The sequence below is a fragment of the Mugil cephalus genome, chromosome 11 (assembly GCF_022458985.1).
Source record: "Mugil cephalus isolate CIBA_MC_2020 chromosome 11, CIBA_Mcephalus_1.1, whole genome shotgun sequence".
Lineage (NCBI taxonomy): Eukaryota > Metazoa > Chordata > Actinopteri > Mugiliformes > Mugilidae > Mugil > Mugil cephalus.
The window spans coordinates 27,236,610-27,256,168 of record NC_061780.1 but is presented as its reverse complement, the minus strand read 5'-3'; the positions used below and the strand labels follow the sequence as shown (position 1 = coordinate 27,256,168).

General features: G+C 40.9%; 2 protein-coding genes across 2 annotated transcripts; one reads left to right on the top strand and one right to left on the bottom strand.

Annotated features, from left to right (window-relative positions):
- Positions 1 to 395: 395 nt before the first annotated feature.
- On the top strand, positions 396 to 12,563 carry cmtm6 (CKLF-like MARVEL transmembrane domain containing 6). The gene is made up of 5 exons (XM_047598893.1): positions 396 to 527; positions 2,784 to 2,904; positions 9,891 to 10,067; positions 10,909 to 11,007; positions 11,100 to 12,563. Exons 2-5 carry the CDS (start codon positions 2,791 to 2,793, stop codon positions 11,286 to 11,288), a joined length of 579 nt encoding a protein of 192 aa, XP_047454849.1. The 5' UTR covers positions 396 to 527; positions 2,784 to 2,790; the 3' UTR covers positions 11,289 to 12,563.
- Positions 12,388 to 18,143, bottom strand: LOC125016410. Its single transcript, XM_047598892.1, has 6 exons — positions 17,997 to 18,143; positions 17,387 to 17,782; positions 17,035 to 17,310; positions 16,859 to 16,946; positions 16,310 to 16,367; positions 12,388 to 13,781 (listed from the first exon to the last, which is right to left on the bottom strand). Exons 1-6 carry the CDS (start codon positions 18,046 to 18,048, stop codon positions 13,734 to 13,736), a joined length of 918 nt encoding a protein of 305 aa, XP_047454848.1. The 5' UTR covers positions 18,049 to 18,143; the 3' UTR covers positions 12,388 to 13,733.
- Positions 18,144 to 19,559: the final 1,416 nt, after the last annotated feature.

Genomic DNA, 19,559 nt, shown 5'->3' with positions numbered 1-19,559 from the left:
TATAATTTAATTTTTCTCTGCAAACATTTGCATGCGTAATTTTTAATGCAATAACATTATATGTACTAAACATCTATTTTATTTTTTGACATCATGAAACATGGTGATTTAAAATGACTGTGCAAATTTTAAGAATTTAACTTAATTTAATTTACCATGTAAGTCATAATATTTTTCTTTTGAAAATTTATAAATGTATAAAAAAATAAATAATACTGTATGTAAATAATTCAAACAACTAGTTTATAATCATAAACAATCTAATATTTAATGTATAAACACTACACTAAGCTAATGTGTGTTTATTTAAATGAACTTAATGTCATAATTCTTTATTTTTAATGATCTTGGACATAATATGAAACTTATTTTGAAGGTCTTTACCGGAAGTGAGAGTGAGACTTGTAACTTGACGTAAATCGCAGGAAAAGAAGTAAATGCGGAAGTTCGTGTGAAAGAAACAAAGCAGAGTTCGCGTTGAACTTCGTAGCTGGAAACTTTGTTCAGAGCTGGCGAAAAACTGAGCGGTGAGTTTAATTCTTACACTTTCCTGTTTTAATAAGTTGATAATTTAACCTAACTTCTAGTTTTACTCGGTTACGTTGAGCAGATTTCAGGCCACCATTAAAAGTGAATTCCGGTGTGTGTCTGGGAATGGCCGCACGCCAGACTGCGTTTAAAATTTGCTCAATTTAATTCTTAAAGGCGTTTCTACAGAAAAGTGTCACTTTATCCGTCGAAAACAAATAAAAAACTTGATAAATGTTGTAAAAGATCCATCCGGCTTTTCTGTATTATTCACTTTTCCTCTTCATCGTTTACTTCGAGGCAGCCCATTTAATTTTCTAGGTATTCCCCTCCATCTGATTACAGAGGAAATAAAGGCGGAGAACGACGAGTTTTGATAAAAAGGGATAGAGACAGATTTTATCAAAATAAACTACAGCAAAGTAGATGAAACGAATTCCGAATTCACTGGAACACAAAGCGAGAATAAACCCGTCTTCTGAACAGTTTCTCTAATAATCTGTAACCAAGGAATTATTAAATGATAATATTTTTGAAGTAAGTCTGGTGGTGTTTTATTACAGTACAAACTGGGACCTTCCTTCTGGCGATCTGAACCGTTTTTATTGTGTAAACTGTTCGTCAGTATTTGCATTGTACACCTTACACACCTGTGTGTCTGGTTTCACTTTCACTCCGGGATAATTATTATTTAACCAGAATATCTGTCGATCTGTTTAAGACACGAGTTTAAAGTTCAGTGGTTCATGGATCAGTATCGGCCACTGGAAGCTTTTACTGCATAAATATATTAATGTTTAATAATAATTAATAATAATTGGTTTTGGACTGAATTAGATTATTATAACTGTTGATGTCTCTCTGGAAGAAGTGGGATCAGTAAATATGATGAATATGATCAGATAGAAATAAGAAACGTGTGAGTTTAAGGCTGAAGCTCCTGACGCTTGTTCTTGTTTGTTAATGTAAATTTCATGAATGTTGATAAAAAAGAAGTTAGTGTTTCAGTTCTTAGATGAGTCTTTTTTTAAATGTATCTAATACATTAATTTAACGTAATTATTATGTAGTGATAGCAGTTAGTAGTTTTGGGGGAACTGTGTGAGTAACTGTATTATTTGTATTTTTGGGTTTTTAAACGTATCTCGCTGGTTTTCACTGACGTTTGCACGACTTGTAAAGTCAACATTACATCATAAAAGCTCCTGGTCCAACAGGGCTGAAGCTTTAAATGTTTTAAACCAACCAATGGGAATAAGAAGCGGACGCTCTGTAAAGTAAACAAATAAGAAACTATCTGACAGTGAAACACAGGCTGTAGGTTTGAGTTTAAGTCAGACGTATAATTATCCCCGAGCCGTCCAGGCGCCCGTAAAGAGCCGTAAAGAGATTTCTGTGCATAACGAACCATGAGAGGACGTTAACCCGAACGTATGAGACGCAGACAGAGAAGAAGAAGAAGAAGTGTGTTTACTACGGTGTTGAGTCAGAAAGGACTGGACATGTTTTCACATCTCTTCTCGTATATTATGTCCAAGTATCATTATTGAAGTCCTGAACTCATTCACTTTCAATTTATTTTGGTATTTTCAGTTTCTATTTATAACAATTCTAATAATTCTAATAATAATTTCTTGAAAATAAAACTGTTGTAGCCGTTGGTTCCAGAGGTTTGTGGCTTCTCTAACATTTAAATCAATAGGTCACAGTTTTTATTTTAGTTTAATGACATCAGATGTGTGAAATGAATCAGAAAACCCCCGACGAGCTGGTGACCAAGTAAAACCCAGAGTTTAACCTCCCACCAGTTCATCAGTCCAGAATATTTAGGATTTATTTCATGAAGCTGCTCTGTCACATAAACCACCAGAGGAACGATGGAGGGTTAATAACCAGGACTATAACACTGGTTACCAGGATGGTGGCCATGGATCAGCTCAGTGAATCTGTGTTTCATTTTATTTTTGAGAGATGACGTCAGTCTCTTTGAGGTGAGTAGATTCACACCAGATCAAATGTTTAAAACTCCTCTGGAGATGAATCTTAGATCCACATCAGGACAGAGGGTTTAAAAAGTCCCACCACAAAATTAAAGACACATCAAAGACACAGAACGGTGAGAACAGGAGGGAGGACATTCAGAAAAAAGAAGTTTGAATGTGAATTTGAGTGTGAACGAGCTTTAACTCTGGACTTTATTTTGAGGAAGATGGTCCATCGTCCGCCTGTTGACGTCTTTCTGTTCTGTCCCTCAGCTCCATCATGGCTATGGAAGTTTACTCCCCCACGACGGCTCCAAACCCCAAATCCTCCTTCTTCGTGGTTCCTACGGAGCTCCTCAACAAAATCCGCTTCCTGCTGAAGATTTTGGAAGTGGTGAGTTCACAGAGACAAGCCTCACTTTCACCGAGGTCTGTCTTCTTTCAGTCCGTCACAGGAGTGAGACATGACAACGCATAAGTCTGTAAAAGGGACGGGTGACGTGGGCTGAAATAATATGGAGATAACGATGAAAATCATGATAAAATATTCTGCTTCGTCTTTTCCTTAAGAAGCTGCTTAACTCCAGGTTCAATAACTTCACTTCTATCTACACAGGAAACATACTCACATTTAAACCGATACGTCTGTGATGTCATTAGCTGTGCCTCTGGTTACCGTAGTAACCGCCATCTTTTTTCCCCTCGTTCATAAAAAAGTAAGGGACAGGTCACCCAGAACAGGGACTGTGTCCACACATCAGTCGTCCTCATTTACCGGAGGATGTTGCTGCTTCCTCTTGACTCATCGTCCTCTTTGTGGCTTGTGGTTGTTCTTCAGGTGGTGGAATGAATTCGTTGTGTTGCTGTCCTCAGACACCCTCGTGTTTTTGCAAATTTTGCATGTGGGACAAGTTTGTTCCACATTCACCTGCCGATGCTAACGGTGCCGATGCTAACGGTGCCGATGCTAACGGTGCTGATGCTAACAGTAGTAACCAGACCGATCTGGTTCCAGTGAGTGTTTCATTAGCTTAGCCTCCTTAGCTCTATAGCTGCATGGATGGAAGTGAAGCTTCAACACGTCTGAGACCAAACGTTTGTCTAAAGTTTGTCTGGACTTCACCTCTAAAGATGCAACAAGGAGGAAACACCTGGAATTAGATCCAACATCTGACCACACATAGCATTAGCATTAGCATTAGCATTTTATTAAGAGACCAGAGATGTAGCGTCTGTGATGCCTGACAGACCCCACGACTCTGGTTCATTAGGATCAGGATTCATTTCTTAGTCTTAGTTCTATTTATACTATTTAAATAAATATTCTGTTCAACCAACGTGTCACTAAATGCGTTAAAAATGAAAAGGCTCCGTTTCTAAAGAATCGGTTTGACTCCGGTATCGGATAAAACCTGAACCGGACCCAGACCTGATGGAGACGTCCGGTCGTGTTGTGTCTGAGTATCGGTTCAGTCTTGGGTTCATGTTCAGTTCTGTTCAGTTCTGAGCTCGTTTCTGTTTCTGATGATCTAAACTCTTTGAGCCTCTGAACCTGAACACGTGTTTCTGCCGCTCTGTGTTTCTGTCATCGTGGCCTTTTAGCAGCTTTTTCCTACCGTGGTTTGTGTTGTTGTTGTGGCCACGTGGTGCAGACGCAGTCACAGGAGGATGAACCATTAAAATATAATATCAACAGAAAGGACATTTGAAACCTAACAGGGTTTTTATGGGTATCATGCTGTTTACATCAGACTGACTGAGTTTATTATTGGTTTGTTTTTCGTTGAGTTGCTTTCAGTCTTTCGAACACGTGACAAATGGTCTAGAAACTCCATAAAGCTCATGTTTCAGAGGTTTGACTCAGAACTGAAAAAGAAATGAGGCCATAGAACGAAAATACCACAAAGAAACTTTTATTAGAATTCTCTGAGCTCCACTTGTTGGTTTATTTAGTTTTTACTTTTTTTATATATATATTTCTATAATTACTTTATTTTATTTTTTTATTTTATTTATTTTTTATAAATATTTAATTGTATTATTTTCATTACATTTTTGTATTTTTAAAATGTTTTATGAGTTTATTTTTAGGTTTTTAAGATTTTTAATATTTAGTGGCTGAAGTTGCTTTGAGTAAGAACCTGAATTTAATCAGATATGATTAATTAAACCAGTGACCGGTTGATGTTAAACCTGTGAACAGTGGTTGTAATAAAATGTTGTGGAACCAGTTTTCCAGTTTGTGGTGTCGCTGTGGGAAAAGAGTTCTGGTGAAACCGGTTTCAGACTCTGTTTAGTTTTGTTTTTATCGTCTAAGGTGGATTCAGACTGAGCTCTGACACAGAATAAACTCAGAGACACAGGAAACGTTTTAAAGTTCTTCTTTAGCTTCTTTAACGTCTCACGTGGAAGACGTCAACAAATGTGGACGGAATCAGAGACGGAGGAGGAGAAAAAGATGTAGAAGAAGAAGAAGACAATGAAAGAGGAGAAAAAGAAGACGAGTTCATCCTCTGGATGAGGAAGAGGAGTTTATCCTGAGGAGGAGGAGGAAACGAAGAAGATGGAGGAGAAGAAGACGAGTTCACGCTGTGAAGGACACAACAAAGACGGAGGAGGAGACAGAACCTGAAGACGTCTTCCTTCCTAAAACTGAGTCCTGAGTTTAGTCCGATGGTTCAAGAGTCAACAGAGGCTGCAGAGCAGATGCTAACAGTGATGCTAACAGTGATGCTAACAGCTAGCTCATGTAAACCTCTGAAACTGAACCAGGTTGATTTCATTTCGCTGACTTATTTTAACCAAACAGGAAACTGATGAATCTTTTCGTCACTTTTGTTTTATTTGTGCGTCGTGTCATAACCTCAGAGGGTTAGCGCAGGGTTAGCGCAGGGTTAGCGAAGGGTTAGCAGAGGGTTAGCGAAGGGTTAGCGCAGGGTTAGCGCAGGGTTAGCGCAGGGTTAGCGAAGGGTTAGCAGAGGGTTAGCGAAGGGTTAGCGCAGGGTTAGCGAAGGGTTAGCGAAGGGTTAGCGAAGGGTTAGCAGAGGGTTAGCGAAGGGTTAGCTTCCATCCTGTATAAATAAATAAGGTCGTTTCTCTTTGGTGCTGCAGATTTGATCCTGCACTCGTCAGTGGCCAGTTTGTAGAGTTTGTAGAGTTTGTGGAGTTTGTAGAGTTTGTAGAGTTTGTAGAGTTTGTAGAGTTTGTGGAGTTTGTGGAGTTTGTGGAGTTTGTGTTGCTGTTAAACTGCATTAATTTGAGGAGATTTTGGAACAAGCTGCAGATTTTCTACGTCTAAATTTTCCTTCCTGGATCAGTGTTTTTAATTTTTTCAGGCTGTGAAGCCTCCTAGAGAAAATGTTCCTGTTTGCGTCGTATGAATCCGTTTTTTAATGGTTTGTCTTTGTGTCTGTTGGTGTTTTGCTGAAGTGTAGTTTGTAGTAAACCACTTCGTCTCAGACGACACTTCCTTCTTTATTTTTCTGCACCCGCCAGTTCTTCTGTGACTTCTGGTTTTTGGCGCTAGCTGCTAAAAGGCTAAACACACAGGACTGACACACATTCGTTTCATTTGTCCCGTTCACAGTGACAAACTGATTACACATAGAACACAGGGTCTGATTATAAGTTTAGGTGTTTAACTGAGAAAAATACAATATAAACCGTGGACACACACAAATACACACACACACACACATATACACACACACACAGGAGTTAAACACGTATCTAACTCCACCTCTTCCCCTTAAATCGGTGGAATTGAGTTAGTTCCTCAGTAAATACTCTCATAGTAAGTTTTACTCAGAAATAACTGCTTTTACTTCTCAATTCTCTAAACTTCTTACTGTAATAAACAAATGTACGTATATTTCATACAATACGAGAAGCCCAAAAAGAAGACGTGTCCTTTGCAGCTTTTTAAGTGTATTTGTTGGGACGTCTCTTCAGCTCCACAAACCGTGACACACATTTATTTATCTACTTTTAAACTGTGCGTATTTTAACCCCCGGCATCAAAACTTCCGTCTCTTTCAGTGAATATTTAGTGGTTTTTACTCTGAACAGTATCTGTGCAGTTTGGTTTCATTGCATTCGTTGAGAACTATTTTAATCCAAATATATCGGATGTATCACAACGCTTTTTCTTCAGATACGATATCGACTTGAACTTCTTTCTATTGACTTTAAAAGAAGAAGAAAAAGTCGTGAACGACTGGATTCATATCGTTTTTTTGACTCGGTTTGTCCAGTGAATCGTCTCTGTCCATGAGGTTCATATATGCAGCTTGTATTTAAGCTGCATTTAAAATGAACCAGTGAACTATGTAGAATATTGCAAAATATGTAGAATATCATAATCCTGCAGTAACGTGTGGTGGAGTGAAGCTCAGTGTGAGAGGCTGCAGGACGGACGCGTGGGACACGTGGGACGTGTGGGACACGTGGGAGTTCCTGCTGATGAGGGAAGATGTGGAGGTGACGTGTTTGTAGAAGTTTGTAGCTCAGCGTTGAGGCTGTGGTGCAACATGTGTGTGTCCGTTCTCCGGCCGAACCTTCCTCTTCCTCACTGGGAAGTGAAAGTGTTGCAGAAGTGTCCGTTTGGCTGTCGTTAGCAGATCTCTGAGCTCCTGACCCTCCGCTGTCGCAACAGTTGCTTAAAGGAGGCGGTGAAGGGTGATGGAGGGTGGAGGGGGGGGTGGAGGGGGGTGGAGGGGGGTGGATGGGGGTGGAGGGGGGGCCGGCTGGGCTGCATCCGGACCCTGAGGGCCTGTTCAGCTCAGATTCTTTCAGTAGCCGGCGCTGGACAAAAAGAGGATGTGCAGGGAGGGGAGGAAGGACCTGCAGGAAAAATGTGCTGCCAGTAATTCTGGGTTTAGATCAGATTTCATTCAAATTCATTCTCACTCCACATGTACAGGTACAACTAAAGTAACGCTCATCTCCACAGTCAGTGTGTGTGGAGGAGGTTTAACCTCTGAACGGGTCTGATGAGCTGCTATGAACATGAGGCAGGAGCTGGAGCATCATTTACACCAGAGGAGGTGATACCGTGATAAATGTGCAGATGAAGCGAGTTTGAGCCTCAGATTCTCTGGTGTGTTTGTCTGGATGAGCTAAGCTAAGCTAACGGCTAAAAGTTCCCCAGTTTGAATTACAAACAGAAAAACTGCGGTTTGACCAGCACGTAAAGAGTAAAACGACTTCCTGATGAGATGGAAAAACACGACGCACCACAAACACGTGTGTTCTCAGCGTAAACACACGGAGAGAACGTTCTGCTTTAGTAACAAACATCATCCAGGTGATTTAAACCCTGAGGAACAGTCACGACTGTACCTAATGTTTTGGCAAGTGGGTGTAGATTCACGTATGAATTTTCAGGGGAAGAACAAGAAGCACAGATTTACTTCAGGAAAATAAAGTTAAGGACAAATCCAGAATGATTTCATCTATAAATAAAACTTCAGAACCAAGTAGTTGTTTTACTGATGATAAATGACCTTTGGTTCCAGAGCATGAGCAGCTTTAATAATCATCATAATAATATTAGCGTTAGTCTGTGTAATGTTCTGTTGTTTATGTCCTTTAAAACTAAAATGAGGATGATATAATAATGAGCAGCAGCTCGTCCTTCACGTCTTGTTTTAATAGTTTTGTAGACGTGACTTATCTTCCAGGTCTGATCTGGTTCAGTCCACTGCTCCTCGTTAGGGGAAGTTTGGTTGATCATGATCTGGATTAGTTTAACGTCTGAGGACGGTTGAACCTCTGGGGTTGGTTTTGGTTATTTCTTTTAAGGTTTCCAGGAATCTGAACGCTGAGGAACTGAGACGCTGTGAGAAACAGATTTTTATGTTTCTGCCACTAAACAAAATGACTCAGGATGTTCACAGATCTGACATTCATTCATTTAATTAGAGTCCCTGTCGCCTGACATGAAGGAATAATCATTATTAATATTATTAATCCTGTCATCCTGTCCCACTGTCCCACTGTCTACACAGTTACCTGTCCCACTGTCCCACTGTCTACACAGTTACCTGTCCAACTGTCCAACTGTCCCACTGTCCCACTGTCCCACTGTCTACACAGTTACCTGTCCAACTGTCCCACTGTCCCACTGTCCCACTGTCTACACAGTTACCTGTCCCACTGTCCCACTGCCTGTTAAACGATCTCAGACTCAGACTTTAATGATCCACAAGGGAAATGAAACTGTCATCGTAGCTTTTGTTGCACATAAATGTAACACAACAGAGACAAAATCCAATGAAAAACATCTGTGCATTAAACTATTAGGATCCTGCAGAATAATACTGACGATGGATCAGAGACGGTTTGGATCTGGACGTGTTGAGCTGCAGTGATGGAAGCGTCTGTGGTTTTTACCAAAACATGAGGGACACTAGTGAACACGTTCAGAGACCAGCTGCTCTAATGTGGAAACACGTCATGATATTAGGAACTAAAGCTGGACAGCAGAACCTCCTCAGGGACCAGGTCTGCAGCAGGACTGGTCTCTGGTGTACCTAATAAAGTGGCCGCAGGCGTTGACTGGACGTGGACAGCGAGTGAGTGACGTCTGGAGGACTCGTCCTATTTATTCTCCACATGGACCAAGTGTTTGTTTCCAGAGTTTGGGGAAAGTTTCCTGACGTCAGCTCTGGTTTTAGCTCCGGTTCTGGTCTGGTTTCAGTCTGTGGTCCAGGGCTGGTCTCAGCTCAGTCTGTTTATAACTGACTCACGGTTCCTGTGGTTCTGAGGAGGAACCACATTCACTTCACAGTCACTGCTCCTCCTCCTCCCAACTCCTCCCAACTCCTCCCAACTCCTCCTAACTTCTCCTCCTAACTCCTCCTCCTCCTCCTAACTTCTCCTCCTAACTCCTCCTCCTTCTCCTAACTTCTCCTAACTCCTCCTCCTCCTCCTCCCAACTCCTCCCAACTCCTCATCCTGCTTCTCCTCGTAACTCCTCCTCCTCCCAACTCCTCCTCCTCCTCCTCCTCCTCCTCCTCCCAACTCCTCATCCTGCTTCTCCTCGTAACTCCTCCTCCTCCTAACTCCTCCTCCTCCCAACTCCTCCTCCTCCTCCTCCCTCCTTCTCCTCCACATCTGTCCACTCATCTATTCTCACTTTAAACGCTTTGAGCCTCCTTTAGATCCTGGTTTTGGTTTTAATGTTGTATCTCAGAGGAGGAGGAATAAGGACTAGTAGTATCTCCTCCATGTTCTCCTCCATGTCCTCCTCCATGTCCTCCCCTATGTTCTCCTCCATGTCCTCATCCATGTCCTCCTCCATGTCCTCCTCCATGTCCTCCTCTATGTTCTCCTCGTGGACATGAACTCGGGTGATGTATTTTCTGCTCCTCCTTGCAGCTCCTCTCGTTCGTGGCCTTCATCCTGGAGGAGGTGGTGATGAACTGTAACAACTGCTCCGCCCTCTACTTCTTTGAGTTTGTCAGCTGCACGGCCTTCCTCTTCACGCTGCTCCTCCTCATCCTCCTCTCCACCAAGCTGCACCAGAAGGTCAACATCACCTGCTGGAGCGTCCTGGTAAGAACCCGTCCACTCAGAACCCCCACTGGAGTGAAGCCAAAGCTACTAGAGCGCCCCCTGGTGGCTGCAGGCTGCAGTTTATGTTTGTGTATGTGTTTGTATGAGTTTTGGTGGACGTGTATCAGTCAATACACTGCCACCCAGTGGCCTGTCAGTGGAAGTACAACTTCTTAAAATATTTTTTTAGTCAAAATCAAGATGGAGAACTTTGTGTAAATACTTCAACAGCAGATCAGCAAGTAACGTCTAAGACTTAATACAACTGTTAAAGTTTCTAGATATTTATTTTACACTGGAAGAAATTTGTAATTAATAATGTGGACAATTTTGACACTTCATTGGAAAAAAGTACCTTTTTTTTTTTTTTAAATGTTTTTATGGCTAAAGAGGAATAAAAACAGACGGGACAGAAAAACATTAAGGTTCAATAAGTTCACTGAACTGCAGCAGAGACACGACTCTGGACGTTAGAGGGAAACTCATTTAGTTTGTTCATCCCGTGTGACTGAAGCTCATGAGACCTGGGGGGGAAATAAACTCTGAGTAACATTTAAAAAACATGATCATTAATATCTAGAATAGTTTCCATCATTAAAAATCAGACGATAATTAAGACGTGATTGAGTGTTAGAGTGTTGGGGGGGACGTCCCTGGTCTCTGTCCATGGTGCTGAAGCTCAGACCTGGGGGGACGTCCCTGGTCTCTGTCCATGGTTCTGAAGCTCAGACCTGGGGGGACGTCCCTGGTCTCTGTCCATGGTTCTGAAGCTCAGACCTGGGGGGACGTCCCTGGTCTCTGTCCATGGTTCTGAAGCTCCTGGTTTGTCTGTGTTCTTCAGGACTTCCTGTACACCGCTGCCATGGGCGTGTTGTTCTTCATCGCCTCCATCATCTTCGCGTCACAGAACAGCGGCACGGGTCTGGAGAGTGCGGCCGTGGTGAGAACCCGTCTCCTCCTCCTCCTCCTCCTCCTCCTCCTCTGAGCTGAACCTCTCTCTGAGACCATGTCTTCTTCCTTCTCTTCCTCCAGATCTTCGGGTTCTTGGCGATGGCGGCGTTCATCGCTGACTGCGCCTACTTCTATAAGACCATAGGGCTTCCCTTTAAGAGCGGCGGGAAGCCTCAGCCCGGGAACGGCGTGGCAGCGGGGGCGACGGCGGGGGAGGCGGATCCTCCAGCAGAGACGGAGAAACTCAACACGGCCAACGGGGGAGAGTAACTCCGCCCTCATGTTGTTGACGTGTCTTTTTTTAGGCGCTCTGCTCTGAAACTACGGCCGACGAGGAGGAACCTCAGGACATTTTAACGTCCACATACTGAGACACACACAGACCGACACTAAAAGCTTCAAACCACTGCAGCGCTGGTCCAGACGCCTCCATACGCTTCTTATCCTGCACCAAAGTCATGACATTAGGCAACAAATCATTATCTCACAAACACTGTGTCATACACGTCTTAGATGAACCCGAGAGAGAATCATCCGTGAAAACTTTTCTTCTTCCTTTTCGTCTTTTCTGTCCAATCACAACGGTTTTATTAGATTCATTAGATGTGATGTTTGCAAGCGTCCTGCAGGTGGAGCTGTTCACCTAAAAACATTCCATCATCCTGAACCTCTGATCTGATCTTTTATTCTGAAAGCCTTTCCTGGAGCCGTCTCATTTTCTGTATAAATATAAATATAGTTTTATATTCTTACTTGTGTTTCAGGACGTTTTGTGAAGGTCTCTACTTGTTTTTTCTGTTTTGTTTAATTTTTCTTCCACTCTAACACTCAATCACGTCTTAATTATCGTCTGATTTTTAATGATGGAAACTATTCTAGATATTAATGATCATGTTTTTTAAATGTTACTCAGAGTTTATTTCTCTGCTGCAGGAGGTTTTTTTTTAGAGTCACTCATTCATCATTTTTAATGAATGCGTGTGTTTTATCCATGGAATCAGATGAATTAATAAATGTCTGGGTGAAATATTTCTTTATGTCCAGTGACAGAGAAAAATAAGGAAAAACTCAGATTTCATGTTTTTATGCCCAGAAAATGAAGCGGACTGCAAGTTAAGATCAGAAAGAAAAGACGCCTTATTCTTCTTTTTTCATGCATCATTTTCCAGGTGTGTTGTGTTTTTACTTTAACATTCCTGTGTTCACTGTCACACGTTCCTGTTTGTTTCACTCAAACACTTTTTAAACAGTTTTATAGAAAGAATTTTTTTACAAAATGATTTGAAATCTATAGACGTTAAATCATTAAAAAAAAACAAATCCATTAAAGAATAAATCATTTATTTTTATTTTGCCTCCAAACATTTTCGTGACAATCAGGAAACAAGTTGAAATAATGAAAATGAATCCCAGGATTCACTGAACGGATGGAATTTGCTGAAAATCAGGTTTTGTTTTCCATTAGTCGTCTTATAGTGTGTAACACAAACTGTGTCTTTCAAACCTTTCTACAAACAATCACATAATAAACAGATTTGGAGTAAAGTCAGTTTCTTCTTTATTTCTTCATGACCAGTTAAACCTGAACCAAACCTCAAACACTCGAGTCTGAATAGTTTCATGAAGCTGAGAGTCTAATCTCTCAGACTCTCGTTCGTTATGAAGCTGCTTTTAAAGGTAAACAGGACGAAAATATGACGATATCAACATAAATGTAAATAACATAAAATCTCATTTCTCTCTTTTAGATAAATTAAACTCAGTAACAGAAGAAAACAGGAGCAGATGTTTAATTCGTACAAATGGAACTGGATCATTTACATATTATCATTATATGCATTTAAACACGATACTGAATATTTAATATCACCATTCAACACCGCGACATATACATTAATATATATTCCTATTGAACAACATTTAGTTTTTTTCTGACATTTTATTTGATCCCAGTTTTTCTCCACTGGTTTGTCTCAACATCTTAGTTCACTTACAAAACCTCATCTCTCTCCCAAAACTCTTCACTCGTGCATCCCAACTAAATTCCTTTCTCCTATAAATAGTCATCGTCCTGTCATCGTGTCAAAGAACCGATGAACCAATGAAATCAGTCTGAGCCCAGTCCTTCATTGACAGTGGTCACTGCCACACAGATGTTGCTCTCATACTGTCATTTTCATTCTCACACATTAAGTCGCTTCCATACGTCAGAGTAAACAGAACAAACAGAACAAACAGAACGACGCCTCCTGTCGTGTCTCCATGTCCCACCAGTGGGGGGCGCCCCACTCTTTGAGAACCACTGGTTTACATTAACAAGATCCATTCATCTGGAAATCGTGCTACATGTACTTAATCATTTACAAAGACATTTGTAATTTGATGAAACGAATGAGAAATTCAGTTCTGTTGTGAAGAGCTGCAAAGAGATGTGATTTCTATTTCAACAAATGAGTCAAACCTTTGGAGAACAACTAAATATGAATTCAAATAGTTAACGAGACAAAATATGCGTCGTTCCGAGGTGAAAGACATATCAGCTCATTTTATCACTGAACATATTTTACTTATTGATAAATTCAACTTGAGGACATTAACTAACATTAATAACAGAGCGTAAGTCACGTGAAATAATTCTGATACTTGTTTATAAAAAAACTTGAAATAACCTAAAAATGTTTAAACAACAGACAAATCTCAGTGACACACGTGACGTCAGACGTCCTGGTCTCGTTCTTCTGGTTCCTCTGTAACATCTGGAGGCTACGACACAAATGACACCAGAAAATTCATCATCATGACATGTCTGATTTATTTTGGTGAGTCCCTGTGCACCTTTTATTTATTTAATTATTTGTTCCTTGAGAAAACTGAATTCACACATAAATGTCACTACATTTTAAATTCAGCAAGAAGAAAATGGTTCTTATTATTTGTCTGCCTCTTAATTGATCAGTTAAAACTGAAAAGATCACATTCAGCTGATTTTCAACAGCCTAAAAACAACAAAATAAAATAAAAAATAACTCATACAAGTACAAATTTCAAGTTTATATTCAGTGTGAGTTCATATTGACCTTTTTTTATTATTATTATTATTATTTTTTTTTAAATTGATGAATATCTGTTCAACCTTTTAAACCATGTAGGGTTAGGATTAGGTCAAACCATTTTTACTCCAACAACAGAAAAACACATTTGCTTCAAAGTAGTGAAGCAGCTTGGTTCTTAAAACCAAATGATTTTCTTCTTCTCTTTAGTCCAGACCTTCTGAGCTCATGGAAGCTGGAACTCTACAGGTTTTTATATTTTATGGATGAACCGGTTTCTTTTGTATTTATTAAAACACAGGACGAGATGTTACGATCCCTTGTGCCATGATCTGAGGAAAAACTTCTTTAGAAGCTCAGTCCAACTGGAGAACCAACCAGCAGACCAGCGGTCAGCTACTAACTAGCCTAGCCTAGCCTAGCCTAGCCAGCAGCAGTAGGTAAGAGAAGTGATGGGAATGTGACCACACTCCAACCAAACATCTCTCCTTTCTGCCTGTGTCAGAAATAAGATACAACCAGACACCAGCGACGTAGCCTCGTCCACAGCAGCAAGTGATGAGAAGCGATGGGACATTCAACTACACTTCAACCAACATCTCTCCCCTCGCTTAGAATCAGAAATAAAACACTAATAGACACCAGCTAACTAGCCTAGCCAACAGCAGTGTGCAGTATGCGACACATCACTGGGGTTTTTACGTGGGCTTGTCCCTTCCCCGATGTTTTGTTAAGTTCGTCCCACGACGCCTCAGGAAGGTTTAACAGTGAGTCCTGGAGTCTCCGCCCTCAATGCAGCCACGGCGCCACCATGAGCCTTTCAACCGACAGATTAGATTAATCTAACTACAACTGCTACCTATTAACAGTACACAGCTAGCCTTAGCTTAGCATGCTCCCCAGCTGGCGTGCTTCCTGCGTAGCCACTGACTCGCTGGCTCCGCTGCCGGGGACATATTCTTTACAGGGACCCTCTGTTCTTTCCCTGAATGCCCGACTCAAACAGGAGAGCAATGGCGGATTTTGCAACAAATCCACTGCAGCCGACCTCCACTGGGCCTCGCTGCTCAGCTTCTGGTGCCGTCTCCGCACATCTATCTACCTCAAGTCTGTCTTCCCACGGGACCACACAACTTTCTTTTCTACTTCGGACCACAACAGCACGTCTGGTCTTTTGTGAGTCAGGACTATACGTCCTGGAACAGTTAGCCGCCGACCTTTAGCTTCATGAACACACTGACTCAAATTTACACGCTTATGTTTCACTACTGCACACGTTATGGTTGACATGACAACGAGGCACAAAGATGGTGACTTTTGAAAAACTTCATTAATCATCATCCATCTATTTATAATCCATGATGTGAACATAGACTCTATAGAGGATGATGTATGAGATACCACAGGAGTCTCTTCCCTTTCTGTTAAACATTTCTACTTCTGTTTTTCTACATGTTGAAGTTATTCAGTGACCTTAGAGGAGATGGCAGGTGCATCTTTACAGGAACTCCACAGTTAACTTAGCTGCTTATCTGTTTTCAGGTCTTGTTGCTAAGCTCCATCTGTCTAACGTTCAGGTTTTTGTTCAGTCTGAATATGTAACCCACAGAAACCAGGGGAAGGGGTAGATCCTCCCTTCCTTCCTTTGAATATTTGTATAGATGGAGGACGTGTGTGTAAAGGCAGTGTTTTTGGGTTGTTTAAGTCTAAACTGGAGCTGCTGTGTCCCATGAAACTGGGCCTAGTCCTTGATAGTCGTCCATCGTGGACTGAGCACATCAAGACGTTTATCAGTGAGTTGGGCCGAGGCGTTTCAGTTCAATGTGCGTCTTTTGTGTACGTCACATAAAAACAGGACTGCTGGACTTGTTCTGGGCTCCTCAGTGAGGATGTTCCATTCCAGCCTTTCTTAGTTCACTGTTGAGCACATGATGTTCTCAACCATGGCCATTTATTTTCAGCTTCATTTTCAAATAAATAAATAAGTGATTAATGTGTGACTGAAGACGTCAGACTTGTTTCTCCTTCCTCTAAAATCACTTCCTCTCAGTCTCTTAAAGACACCGTCCAGTCTAACGTCTGTAAAGATTCACAGTGGAAGAAAAACCAACATGGCCTCTCCTCTCATTACAAAACTGAACGTATCAGTTCAGTTTTCAGGTGGATGTCAGTGGGAGTGTTGAGGTGGTGTTAAGGTGTGTAGTGTGTGTTAATGCATGTGTATATGAGTGTGTTCTTCACCTTTATTTCCACATGTTTCTCAGCTGCTGACCTGCTCCTGTCCTGCAAACAACACGTCCTGTGAAGATGCCCAGAGGAACAGTTAGAGGAGGAAACAGGACTTTTAGGAACTGAAAATACTATTTATAAGAACAGAAGTTAGTTTAAAGTTATAGCTGTTGTCTCATTCTATTTTACAGCAGAATTTGTCAGTGAACTCAACATGCTGATTAATCATCTTCAACAGTTTCAACGAAACAACTTAAAAAGACTCAGGAACTTTTTGTGTCTTTTTTAAACCAACATTTGTCCACATTAATGTGTCACTACAGGATCAACTGCACATTTAACTCCACGTGGACAAACTGCCTGAAATGAACTGCAGAGGAGTTCATTGGGTTAAATTAATCATGATAATGGATTAATCTGTGTTAACACGTTAATTTTGGCAGTCGCAAAAAAAAAATGTAGTTTTATTTATTCAGACTGTGATGGACCCTGTAACACATCTACTGACACAAACATAGAAAGAAGAAGAAGAAAATATGATGATTTGTGGGTAGAATTTACCTTTTGATGATGACTGAAGCCACGATGATGATGAGAACTGTGTGTCCACTGAACAGAACCAGACGGACGACTGTCACTTTGTTGATTCCTGTGAGAAGATTCGTTAGATACAAACAATAAAGATGTTGCTCTGCAGATATTCCAGTGATTCACTGAAGAAAACTGATCAAACCAACCTTCCCCTGGTTTCCCTGGTTCCACCTGCAGGCTGCGCTGCAGAGACTGTGTCTTCATGTTCTTCTTCAGAGCACAGGTGTAGTTCCCAGAATCCTTTGCAGTCACGGAGCTAAGATGGAGGGCGGGGCCAGACTCTGAGAGGGCGTGTCCATCTTTGAACCAGGTGACCTCCAGCTGGTGGAAAGTGCAGTGTGTAGTACACTGCAGTGAGACTGATTCACCTCTAGAGAATGTGTTCTTGTTCCTGGAGCTCTGTATCATCATCTGAATCCCATCTAAAATAAAAGTCTTCATTAGTTTCATTTAACATCCATTAATATTTGAGTCACAATCATGATCTGATGTTCTTACCAACAACTAAGACTTCCACTCCTGTTCTGTTAGTAAAATGTCCTGCTCCATTATCAGCTTCCATCCTGAATCTGAAGCTTGCGTTGTCTTTCTTCTGAATATCTCTGATCTGTAAAGTGCAGTTTCTCTTCTTGTCTCCCAGGTATTGATAGCGAGGGTCGTTGTTTGTTGAATTACTGTCGTACACAGACGGGGTGATGCCCTGACAGATCGGATGGTTCTGACACCAGAGGACTCTGACGATCTTCAGTTTCTCATCTTTTCCATTTATCTCGACAGACGTTGCTGGTGTGAAGGTGCAGGGGAGAGTGACAGTCGATCCTTTTACAGCACAAGTACTTCTAAAAGGATAAACTATAGATCGTTCAGGACGCACAGGTGGTGGCATCTGAGCATCTGAAAGAACAACACAGTGATAAGTGTTGAGTCTTAAAACACACTCACTGAATTATTCCTGGTCTTTTAGTTTGAAACCAGCGATAGAAAATGTAGACTGATGAGTCGGAGCTGCAGATTCTCAACGATCATGGATGAGGTGTTTGAAAAGTTCTGGATTTAACCTTTTACATTCAAGTATCAACAACAGTAACAGACACAGATCATGTCTTACCTGCCAGAAGCACCAGAAAACACAGAAGAGGGGTTTTATCCCAAACTGCCATCCTCACAGTTAAATGAGTTGATTCAATTATTCCTTGTCCAGTTTTATGGAGGATGTCAGTGAGACTGAGATAAGAAACTGAACTGTTCCGGTTTGACCTCCGTCTACAGCTATGGTGATGAAATATACTGAGTGTAGGTGGTTTTAACACCTTTGACGTCAATGTTTAACTTCTCCTTCTTCTCTCAGAATAATTATTTGACTTCCATTTTGTCTCAACACTTACAGTAACTACACAAATCGCTCCGTCTTGTGTCACAGGGAGAAATCATCTCTTCGTCTTTTCTATCAAACCCAGTTCATGCTGTGAATCCTGTCAGCTCCAGATTCAGCTCTGGTCAATATTACAGCAGATATGTGGTTAGAAAAAGTCTGAACAACCCTGATGCATTGATATTAGACCATGGAACCAACTCCAGACCTTTCACCTGCTGCTCGGATGAAGAAATAATGAATGAACATCCAGCATCTGCCCACAACTCAGCTTTTTAACAAATCACATCAACACTCGTCTTCTAAAAAGACGACGTGATGGGATTGAAAACATCCTAAGATACAGCAGACGAGGAAGTGTTTCTTTCTCTTTAACAATAAAATACTCAGTTTCATTCATATAACACTACACAAGTAGATCATCTTGAATCTTGAATGTCATATTTTTTCATATTTTCATATTTTGCCTTTTGAAAGACGTTTTCTGTGGAAGGACGATCACATGGAAGTAGTTTTTTTTCCCTCTCCTCCTCTTTCATGGTAGATGTGGATGAATGTTGAGTGTTCTTCTCTCTGGGCAGAAACAATCTCCCTCAATTACTGGAATAAAATGATTCATGTTTCATTATTTCATATCTTTACAGAGATTTGATCAAATCTACAGAAATATTCAAAGGCTGCAAGAATGAAAGAAATATTTGAGTCTTTAAAACGTCTCATGAATGGATGAAACTTCATTACAGACTCAAGGCCTTAAATACAAAAGACAAATTACAATACGTATAAACAATAAAAAATTTGTCTATATAGAAACATTTCAGCCAATACACCAGCCAGACGGGAGCTATAGTAGCATTTACGAGTACCATTATGATCCCATTCCCAGATTCTTCCAGTCGTACAAATTTAAACATTACATTTCTTAAGAGGAATAGAAATATTAGAAATGACACGAAGATACTAACTGAAGCAATGTAAGCATTTGTGTAAAAGGAGAAAAAATAAAGAGTGAATTAGAATATTAAAGTAAAGTTTGTGTGGAACAGTTCATGTATTCTTTCTGCAGCATTAGCTTTAGTCTGAGTTCTCCCTGTTTCCTGCCTGGTGTCTATTAATGAGCTACAGGATGGTTGTAGGATTAAAGTTGGGACAGTTTATTTTACAGGTGATAGAGGTGATGTCAGACATCCTGGCCTCCTTCTTCTGGCCGTCCCAGCTCCTCTGTAACGTCTGGAGGTAGAGTTCAAACAGCTGAGATGTTGATAATATAGAGCTGTGTGATATCCCCAACACACAAAA

Excerpts from the sequence above, each read along its gene's own strand:
- cmtm6 (XM_047598893.1), top strand. The coding sequence starts at position 2,791 with ATGGCTATGGAAGTTTACTCCCCCACGACGGCTCCAAACCCCAAATCC. Across the intron at positions 2,905-9,890 it reads TGCTGAAGATTTTGGAAGTG|CTCCTCTCGTTCGTGGCCTT; the intron begins GTGAGTTCACAG and ends TCCTCCTTGCAG. Across the intron at positions 11,008-11,099 it reads GTCTGGAGAGTGCGGCCGTG|ATCTTCGGGTTCTTGGCGAT; the intron begins GTGAGAACCCGT and ends CTCTTCCTCCAG.
- LOC125016410 (XM_047598892.1), bottom strand. The coding sequence starts at position 18,048 with ATGGCAGTTTGGGATAAAACCCCTCTTCTGTGTTTTCTGGTGCTTCTG. Across the intron at positions 17,783-17,996 it reads TTTTCTGGTGCTTCTGGCAG|ATGCTCAGATGCCACCACCT; the intron begins GTAAGACATGAT and ends TTGTTCTTTCAG. Across the intron at positions 16,368-16,858 it reads GCTTCAGTCATCATCAAAAG|GACGTGTTGTTTGCAGGACA; the intron begins GTAAATTCTACC and ends GCATCTTCACAG.